Source organism: Mizuhopecten yessoensis, unplaced genomic scaffold (assembly GCF_002113885.1).
Source record: "Mizuhopecten yessoensis strain PY_sf001 unplaced genomic scaffold, ASM211388v2 scaffold1749, whole genome shotgun sequence".
NCBI lineage: Eukaryota > Metazoa > Mollusca > Bivalvia > Pectinida > Pectinidae > Mizuhopecten > Mizuhopecten yessoensis.
The window spans coordinates 483,334-494,558 of record NW_018404202.1 but is presented as its reverse complement, the minus strand read 5'-3'; the positions used below and the strand labels follow the sequence as shown (position 1 = coordinate 494,558).

Sequence of the window (11,225 nt, the reverse complement as noted above, 5' to 3'; positions counted from 1 at the left end):
TCACTGGACAGGACATTCACACGAAAACAAATGGCGGGAAAACTATAATTTTAGATTACTAAAAGCGAGAAACTTATTTTTTTGGGAGGGTAGAAACAAAAATCATGACCTCACTTCTTTCTAGTTTTGCAAACTTTCTGTAAATCGAAATGCTACTTAATGATGTCATACGTGTAACAAACTGACAGCTTCACGTGATGGTATTCATAAAACCCTAGCATTGAGGTTTCGTATTGCTATGATATACAGATGGTTCGGCCAATGCCATTCACGGGGAGCCGTGAAATTGGCCGGAAAATATGACGTTGCATGCTTTATGACGTCATAATTATGCTAATTTCAATGTGGGCGGAACTTACCTGACATCCTCCCCAAACTTACCATTCGGCCATACACTCTTCCCACAGTAAAGAGTTAAATAACTTTTCAAACGCGGACATGTTTGCCATTTTGTTTAAGTTTTATGAAGGGCATGGCATTTCTCTAATACACATACATCTTAACAAATGCTGTCCATACCTACTTTAATAAAAAAAAAAAAATGGGCCAAACTAGCCCCTGTCTGCCCAATATTTTGAAAGAAAATCCTTTAGGCTGGCAGAGGTTTGGGGAGGGATGAGGAATCCTTAGCTACCCCCCCCCCCCTCCCTCCCAATATATATATATACTAGTATATAGAATGGTACCACCATTGAATTATGCAAGGATTGGACTCTAACTATTCTACCGACTGTACATAAAATGAAACAGTTAAATTATGCAGAAAACTGTATTTTCATATGTGCCCGCTGACTAGGTCTCACCTATTTCATAATATCCTTCATGGATTGAAAGGAATCATATTTTATGACGCTATAAACACGATAGTAAACACCATTTAGGTAGTACAGCCAGAATTGAATGAACAAATACATACAGCCTAGCAGGGTGGCCCACACTCGGGTACACATCTCTTCTCCTTTGTGTAATTATCGTGTAACAAGTGATTGACAGAGATTGTTCAGCTAATGGTGGTAGATCATTGACAAGTAAGCACGGTAATCATTGTAAGTTTTAATTCTATTTAAATTGTGTACAACAAATTACCCGCGTCTAATGTTATGTATTGTTGATAAAACTCGTAGACTGGCAAGTGTAAACGGGGTTTTACCTGACGTGGCAGACCAGGTGAATGTCGGGGACAAATAGTTCCGCAACGTTATGGCATCTGAATTTTTATTTCCGATATATCTTTTTCGTGTTAAGGTAATACAAATTGCACAATTTTAATTGAATCAAAACTTCCAGCAAATGTATTATAGTCTGTCCTGTTTCTATTTATAGGTTGTTTGTCACTTTATACAAGAATGAAGGATGGCGTCTGATTGATATATCACACAGAAATTTTGTGATAAATTAGTACCGAAATTAATTGTGTAAAAATAAAAAACTTTAATCTTACCATCTATTATTAAATTTATATTTCGAATTGTTCATATCTAACAACTCAAGAATTTGGCTATATACGTGTAGCATTATCCTTAATTGTAATTACTATATATCCTTTGTGACATTTGAGATAAGACTCATGTGTTAAGTTTTTATATCCCTCAGCACGTACTCTCTGTAAACTTACTTTCATACAAATGTAACTAATTCCTATTGTCCATCACATTACGCAACAGGATTAGTGTAATAGCCTTTACCTTGTGGTATTTGATCTTACAATTAGTGACACCTGTCACTCAAAGCTTAGGTACCTTTATTGTACGTACAGGTAATTAACTGTGATATGATGTTTTGTAAATCACTTAGGTTCTAGACTCTGTTATCTCTTATTAAATTTCAAAGTTAAACTTTTATCAACTCTTACGTCATCATTTCAACAAGACAAAACGTGCAGAAAAACCTGATGTTAGATATTTCAGCTAGCCATTGTCTACCCAAAGATATAATGACGGTTGTCGATGTAACCCCCCAATAGTATGTAGGTTTAATAACACTAACCACGAAATGGAGGATCTCTTTCCGTGTTTTATTCAATTATCAAAGTTTCTGAAGTACGTCTTTCACTCTCTATAATTGCGATCATTTCCCACGAACACCATAATTTAATACGAATACAATCAGCTGTGCACACTAACAAAACAAGAGGTCACACCAGTGTGTTGACGTTTCACTGCTCCACTGAGTTTATACAGCATGTCGTCCGTCCAGAGACGTTTAACCGGTTCTACCTCACACTGCTATATTTAGTTATTTAACTTCCTCCTTTCACACAGCTATAACACAGCCCGATAAAGTCAGAAAATGAAATCGAATTGGTGTCTGGACCTAACGTGACATTACAGTTTTCTGTGATTGAACATCTAGTTACACCATGAGAGGCAGACGAGACAGCTTCAGCCTACTGGGACTTACATACATGTTGCTGATCATACACATGTACTTTGAAGGTAAGACTTAAGCGGAAGCAAACGCTAGAAACTTTATACAAAGTTATACAAATTTAATTATTGTTTGGCAGTGTTAACTTATACATTAACAGCAGCATGTTGAATTATATCAAGTATTAAGAAAATAAAGACAATTGAACTGTTTTCGCCGCATACAAAACTGTCTTAGTAACTCTACGGTGTGTACACTCTGGTTCAACACAACATATCTGTAATATCGCCTTACCTCATTAGTTGTTAGTTGTGTACGCAGTTTAGCTTTAGCTTTAAACGTATTTTGTATTTATATTTGTCCCAATTTATTTCCGGTTATTGTCAACGTATGCTGAATAGTCCACACTACCTAAACAAAGCCATTTAACCAAAAGGTCAATGAGATAATCTGGTGAAGGAAGCTTTAAAACGAAAGTAACGTCAGCACAACAACAATAATTGTTAATCCTGTATATATTTCTGTCATTGGTATCATAGCACAGGAACAAGGCAATATTCATGGCTGATAGGATCGTAAGATCACATATACGTTTGGTAATCCATCTACTCAACCAAATCATGCTACTGTTACCTTAACGTTTCAGTATGACTTACAGCAGTGGTCGATGGTTATGCTCTAATTTTACGTATATAATGTAATTCATAAGTTTATGTACATAAACAACGCGTTATTGTCTTCGTGTTTTAAAAATTATTTCAGCTTTAATATGGTTGAACTTCATGAAATACATATACACGTTTTGCCAAGTCTAATGTATTGTCTTCCTATATTGTATTTCTGTAATTATTTCGACTTATTTAGATAACATTAGATTATGTAGCTGTCATATGTACATGTATATGCATTTGTTATTGCGAAAGTATCCTATCTTTATTGTGTTGCATATAGAGTACCTTGGATAGTTTCTTTTAATTTGTACAGAGCACAAAAACAACTAAGTTGAGTCATAAACTTATAATTCTAAATTTAGCACCTGAGTAAAAAACATTAAAATGCGTCATCATAAACATCTGTGTTTTGTTATGGTTTATCTGTGTACAACTGTACTATCTATTATAGGTATCAATACGACGGCATGTACTGACCGAACTGAACTGGACAACTTTTTCCATGGTAATGTATCACTATATCAAATTTTAAGTATATAACGTATTTGTTCATTTGTTGGGCAACACCTCAACTGATGCTAAGTAAGTAAATATGATTTAGATAATATGACATTCTGTATAAGAGCAACTGACATTGACCGTGATGTTGCATTTTGAGTAATTATTTAGGATTATAAAGTTAAAATTATCTTCTCAAGTTTTTTTGCGTTTTTGAAATCTTTCCATAATTTTCTTTTTATAGTGCGTTGATTTTAAAAACAAAATGCTTTCAGATTTAGCTCAGAAAAGGTGTGAAAATGGATTACATTATCCTTCCAAATCCTCCAATCGCCATTTTTTTGTGTAATTCGTTGTCATTTACATTAGAAAGCATCGTGGGCGATATATTCTCTAAAATACTCATTCCTCGCTATCAATTTGGCATTGAGTAGATTAACATGCGTATTATTTGTAACTACAGTTAAAACGATGTGTAAAAGTGGAACACTGAAAAACACACGTGTGGTGATAGACACTTGGGGTACTGGAGGCCTGGATGTATACAGCTGTACCTGTACCGTTACCCTGGGTACAGAATCAGCATCATCTACAACAACATCAGTCGTAGTGGAGGAATACCCGCGTGTAGCACCATTACAGAACTGTGGGAGTATACTTGTGATCAATTCTACTAAATCAAGTAGTTTTACTAAAACTGATTGCAACCCAATCCCTGCCACTTTGACAAACAATTTCAGCACATCAGACATGTTGACACTGACGCTATCACGGGCTGACGTCAGTACATCGTGGATATCAGGGCACTGTATATTAGTTTCTTTACAAGGTATACGCATCTTTTGTTATTTGTTTAAATCGTTAAGATGTAAGGCTTATTTAACTAATTTTAATAAATCAATTCTAATAAATAATTATCTATCGCGAATTCATTCATTATGTCGGTTGCTGAGAAAAAGCTTGGTTGATATACCAATACACGTAATCGTTTGCAAACATTTAATCTGTGTGACCATATCAAATTAAAATATATTTACCTTCTTTTAATGTGTGATAAATTATAGCGCTTCAGACATGATGTTTTCTTGAAACTACCGTGTTTTAAAAGTTGAGCTTTAGATTATTTAACATTTCCCAAAAATAGAAAAAAGTATATCCTCCCATAATTATTGTTCATTCCCTACGGCGACCGTATATATTTGTCAGTAACAAGACATATTAAGCACTATTATATTCAGATTGTCTCTATGCATTCTGTAGGAAGTACAAATTTAGACATCATCGTTACCTGTAACGAACAACAGGGTAAATCCAACAGATCCTCAACTAAAACTTCAACAACATCGACATCGTCGACGACGACAACAACAACGACACCGACGACAACAACAACGACACCGACGACAACAACAACGACACCGACGACAACAACAACGACAAAACCTTTAACATCGACACACGTTAGCCAGACAACATCCACTCCGACCCCTACGCATCCACCATCGGTCAGTTCCACAGGAGGTGATACAGCGACGACAGGGGAACAGACAGGGAGTGACGGTAAGTACACTACCATTGGTCGTTCATATCACATGCTGCTTAAAATTATTTATGGTTGTTAAATCGGTTTTCTACAAACTATTACCACAGGCCGCCCAATGGGAACTGTACTTTATTTTGCATTTTTTCAATATATAAATATAATTTTGAACAAGACCATTTTATCACGTTACAGAGTGATGCAAATGTTTGTGAAAACCATATATATATGTATTAGTCGTATTAGACCATTGACAAATTGTCTTCACGGACGCTGACTTGCCGTCACAAATTTACGACGCCTTCAATATAGGTTTAAATTTCACAACATATGATATAACATGACAGGAGATTAATAAGCAAAATACGACATGGGGATATCTACTGCATAACAAAGCAATCAAGAATATCTATATCATAAAATAACATGGGAATATACACATTATGCAAATCAGTCTAACCATGCCGTTTAGCATGTGAGAAATCTATTTGACGAAACCGTAAGAAAGGATTCTTTCAAAATTCATAGCTGTTCAATATGAGCCTCAATATACATTGTCTGTAAAATTTCGTACTCTTAGCGTTAGTTAACAACTGAACGAGATTTGTCATTGAAAATATCGTTGAATACTTATCACAGAGTCCCATTTCACGTGCTACTAAAGTTAAATTGTATAGGTTAAACGCACGGTAGCTTTACTCAACAAAAAGTTATTAAAACTTAATCAGCACTAGCTACTCTTTTTTTAATTTTATTTATTTTTATTATTTTTTCATTTTTTTTTCAAGACAAGACAAAACATATATGACATTGTTCCTAAGTACATGATTGTCCATACATATTAAACAAAGATCATCATCATCATCAGACATCATCATCGTCATCATATAAGATATTATTATTAACACATAAGCAGATATTAAGCAAAAAATTGCCAATGTCATGTACATACATAAAGACAAACACTGAGACACTGATGCAAAAACAAGATATATAAACCTATGACATCAAACACACAAGAGAAAAACCAAATAAACTGAAACAGAAAAAAAAAAACAAAAAAACAACAACCACAAAACATTACAGGGGATGGAGAGCACTCCTAGGTCATTATATTTTAACTTAAGCCTGGCGAATTAAAATGTATGAAATATTTGATGATTATTATTACAGTGAGGAGACGATAAAGTACAATAGATGTATATATGTATAGAACAAATATGTCATATATATATATATATAGTCATATTATAATTGCATCCAGTTATCTATTTGATGGTTTAACTCATTCTTATTTATTAATTTATTCTGTTTATACACAAGGATCTTTTGTGCTTTTAATTCAAATTTTATATGGTTTTTGAGACTAGTCAGATTAAGGTCAATTTCTAGGCATTTAGTTTTATATATGTATTGTTTTATAAGTAGTATTATGATGTTTTCTATATAAAACTTTGTATGGTTATATGTATGTTTACCAAAAAGGAATTCTTGTTTTTCAAATCTTAGTGTAAGGTTTTTAGTTATAATATTTGTTTTCAGCTCGTCAATTAGCCTATCAATTTTTTCGCAATCCCATAGCATATGAACTATTGTTTCAGGGTGAATTTTACAGAAAGTGCAAAGGTTATTGTGTGATTTGCCGATTTTGAATGAAAATGTGTTTGTAGTGAGAATTCTGTGGTTTATTCTGTACTGTAGCCACTGTAGTTTGGAGTTGGTGGTGGTTTTAAAAGGACATTCATATATTTTTTCCATGTTTCATCATCTATATTATCATTTAATATCCATTTTCTTTGAGCAGTAGGTTCAACATTATTTTTAATTAACATTAAATATATGTCTTGTGCTCCTTTCTTTTTTTAAGTATTAACTTAAGATTGATAGGTATATTTGGAAAGATAACCGTTTTTTCTGAAGTAAAAATGTGATGATTTTTTCTTATGAAATGATGCACAGCATTCTTTAGGCCTTGGTATGTCAAAAAATTAGTATTTCTGTTATATTTTTCTTGAAATTCTTCAAAGTGGTAGAGTGATCCATCCTGTTTAATAACGTTATATACAAATTGTACTCCCTTTTTAAACCATGAATTTTTGAATGTAAATTTTCTGTCAATTTTAATTTCACTATTGAACCACAGAGGGTTTTCACGTATATTTGTATTGTATATATTGCTAGAGATAATAGTATTGTACCATGCTTCTAAGACATCTTTCCAAAAGAGGTTACTACAACGTTTAGATTCTTCTTTCAATTTTTCAAGCCCACAGTTAGCTAATGTTTCTTTATCAAAATAAGTTTCTAAAATAAGAGCCCAATTTCCTTCTTCTTTATATACCCGTCTTATCCATGTTGCTTTAAGAGCTGTTATAAAAGATTTTAAATGTATCATTTTCAGACCACCTTCTTCATAACTTTTAATTATCACATCTCTCTTTATTTTATCTGGTTTACCATTCCACAAAAATTCATACAGTACACTATTAATTTTTCTTATATATGTTTCATCAGGATTTGGTAGTGCTATAAATAAATGGTTAAACTGTGATATAAGTAGTGTTTTAATAACTGATATTTTACCTATTGGTGTAAGTACTCGTCTATTCCATGATGATATAAGAGATTTTAGTTTTATAAGTTTTTTNATGTATCATCTGCAAATTGTGATAACAGAATTTCATTATCCCGTACAAATATCCCCTTAATGTTATTGTTATTTCTTAAAAGTATCGATAAAATTTCTGCACATAAAATAAAAATATAAGAAGATACAGGATCTCCTTGACGACAGCCACGTTCTTTGCTGAAAAAATGTGATAAGTTTCCCCCTATGTTTGCTGCTGAGTGAATTTTTTGTTGAAACAGTTTTATCCAATTAATTATAGTTGGGCCAAATTTGAAATATTTTAGGGTTTTTGCTATAAAGTTCCAAGAAACAGAATCGAAGGCTTTTTCAAACTTTCTACTATCTACTCTTGATGGAAGAGTAAAAAAGGTTTTCGTTGCACAGGAAATTCATATTGTAACTGTTCGAACGAATATTGTGATTGATATTTTTAATAAATAAAATCCCATTAATTTGGTATTTGATAGAAACAGTACTTAACATATCAATTATACTGACAGATTTCAGGTTACTATTTTTAGAAGTGATGAAATATTATGTAACACGACATTGTTCTAAAATCACATATTTCAAATTTCGCTGCAAAAAATGCCTAGTTAACACTAACAGATAAATCTGATTAAAGAAGAAATCAATCTGTAATTTCTGTATCATAGATTATAATCTAGGAAAAATCCTCAACCCAAATCGTTTAAATATGAATACAGAACAAAACTGTGCCATATAGCCACGGGAAGACGCACACCGATTTGCTGGAAGTCATTTCTCGTGCTTGGCTGGGTAAATGCAACAATGGCAGTCGAACATATTCGAAAAGGACCATGATGTTTTCCATTAGCTTTGTCTTTGAAACACGTTTGTATTTTATAGATTCAACGGTAGAATTCATCATTGATACTAAAAAGGGATTGAACGGCGTTTTTCTTTTAATTTCCTTGCCGGTGTGAACGCAAATTTGGTAACATCCATATTAAACATGCAGCCCAAAAATCGGTTACATCCATATTGCATGCAGCCCGCTAAGGCTTCATGTTTAATATGGATGTAACCGATTTGCGTTCATACCGGCATGAAAAAAAACGAGGAAAAAAACCGTCGTTCAATCCATATATTTACATATATAGTTACTATATAACAATTGTATAGTTTTATTTATTTGTTCTTAAATAGTTAATTTATTTACTGCGTTTTGTATATGTGTCGTCCTTTAAACGACATTGACGGAACAGCCCTATTTAAATAAAATTGGCGCCAATAACTAACCGTAGTGACGCAGGGACATCCGAAGCGCTCATTGGTTAATCTATGACGTCATAAGTACACCACATGTTACGCCACGAGAGTTTTTGTTCTGAAAATGAAATGCATTTCTGCTGGTAGTGTTCATATAGTGGGTTGCAGCGCAAATGTAAATACAAACTGTATATATATATCGTGTTTGAAATGAGGTTATTCATGAAAAAATATTTTGAATACTTTAGGAACGCATACAAAAATCTTACAACATGAAGAAAATTGTTTCTTTCAGCAAAATTATGAATATTCCACTTGTTGTTATGGTTCCAGTTGGGGTAATTGCTGGAGCAGCGGGCGGTGGAGGGTTGTTACTGATCATTATCATCGTCGTCATCGTCGTCATCATTCGGTAGGTACTACGTTCATCAACTACTGTAAACCATTTATATCAATATACCTATATAGCAGCTGATTGTAACTACTTATAGTAAAACAGTAACATATGATTATCTATGTGATAGCTAATTGTTATGACGTATGTAACCGTAAATGGTCTTTCTATGTATAGCAGCTATTTGTTATAATACACTGTATGAGTAAAAGCTTAAATTAATGTGCGGTGCTAATGCAATACCAATTGAAGAACGGGTAAATATATTTTTCATTTCAAATATATTTTATTTATTAAACAAAAGGATTGAGCAACACGCTTTGCCTATATGGGTAAATATTTATAGATATGTTGTAGGCTACTGTACGATCTAACTGTCATAGAGATTAAGCTTAAATGCATTATTAGTTGTAATTAGTGTTGTTTTCAAACGAACATTTGGATTATCAAAGCACACACGTTTTCCTAAGTAGAATCCATCTGAGTAAGAACAAGAGATAGACCTACACTATGTTATGATTTCAATAAATAGATGGGTTATTATAATTAGCCTGCTGTACTTCTGTTCATCGATTTTCCTACAACAACATTGTAACTTGTCCCCGCTACAACGATTCCATCAGCTGTGTTATATGTGACCAGCGATTTATTGCTATCATTGCATTAAGATAAACAATTTCTAATAACGCTGAATTTTTTTTTTATAAAATAGGAAAAGAAAACCAGACGATAAGCAGACTTCAGACAATGGAGACCTGTCCTACGGTAATACAAATGGAGGCCTTTCTGATGACATCCATCCGTACGCTAACACCTCTACCAACAAAAGGTACGTGAATAATGACGGGGACACTATAACTCACAACTCGCTCTACGTATCGGCCGGACCACGATATCCGGACACCAACTACATCGTTACGGGGACCGGGGACATGTACGCGCAGGTACAAAAACCAGAGACACGTTCTACTATGGCTGCTACTGGTACGGAGAAATTAGATCTAGAGGAATCTCCACAGGGGGATGTTTATGCTGTCGTTAACAAATCAAAGAATCAAAATAAGACGGGTGAGATAGATGACAATCGACCCTCGCGGTATCAAAACCCGGACGGGTTAGTGTACGCGGAAGTGAGTGTCCAGGACAGAACGTCACGCCCACAGTCACGTTCGGCGTCACGCCCACAGTCACGTTCGAAGTCACGCCCACCTCCTGTCAGTCCTAAACCTAAAGTAGACACTGATAACGTCGTATACGCCGAAGTAGATACCAGTGTTTGATCCCATATAAGGCTTGGTTATCTATTGGCGGCAGTTTGAGAGAGATACATTGTATAAGTTTGGAATGCTTTTGATACAGTGCAGTGATTGTATACTATACTAGTGAAACGTGTTTGATATTCAACTAGAAACTGTTGATATTTTTACATGTTTGCAGCATATGGTAATAAATTAAAAACATAGATAGTGTGGTGCATATTAAAAGGAAAATAAGATGTACTAACATTTCTTCTTAGTCACACTCTTTAATATTAAAATAAAATGCCCGGGGAAGACAAGAATCAATTTTTAGCATAAAATTTCTTTGTACATAATTATTTTTAAAGATAAAGGTGCTTTAAGACATTTTCGAAACAGGGAGAATACATATTATTTTTCATTTTATCTTTATTCTCTAGTATAAATATAATAAACTAATTTGTTTTGTCTTTTCCCTGGCAGAGTATGACATTTGTCGTGACCACAAAGTTGATTCGGTGTTATTGACGAAACCTTCCTTGTTCCTTTTTATGAGAACTGATTATATTTCAACTCATGCAATGAATATTCATTTTCGCCCTCATTAGCATGGAACAAAGTTCATTCCATTCGATTAAAAGAAACAAGATATATA

General features: G+C 33.7%; 1 protein-coding gene across 1 annotated transcript; it reads left to right on the top strand.

Annotated features, from left to right (window-relative positions):
- The first annotated feature begins 2,185 nt into the window (after positions 1–2,185).
- LOC110440351 (cell wall integrity and stress response component 2-like) lies at positions 2,186–11,225 on the top strand. The gene is made up of 6 exons (XM_021483372.1): positions 2,186–2,435; positions 3,490–3,543; positions 4,000–4,365; positions 4,797–5,096; positions 9,272–9,350; positions 10,045–11,225. The coding sequence occupies exons 1-6, from the start codon at positions 2,360–2,362 to the stop codon at positions 10,610–10,612; spliced, it is 1,443 nt and encodes a 480-aa protein (XP_021339047.1). The 5' UTR covers positions 2,186–2,359; the 3' UTR covers positions 10,613–11,225.

Coding starts and splice junctions, on each gene's coding strand:
- LOC110440351 (XM_021483372.1), top strand. CDS start 2,360: ATGAGAGGCAGACGAGACAGCTTCAGCCTACTGGGACTTACATACATG. Junction 5,097..9,271: donor GGAACAGACAGGGAGTGACG/GTAAGTACACTA, acceptor TTATGGTTCCAG/TTGGGGTAATTGCTGGAGCA. Junction 9,351..10,044: donor GTCATCGTCGTCATCATTCG/GTAGGTACTACG, acceptor TTTATAAAATAG/GAAAAGAAAACCAGACGATA.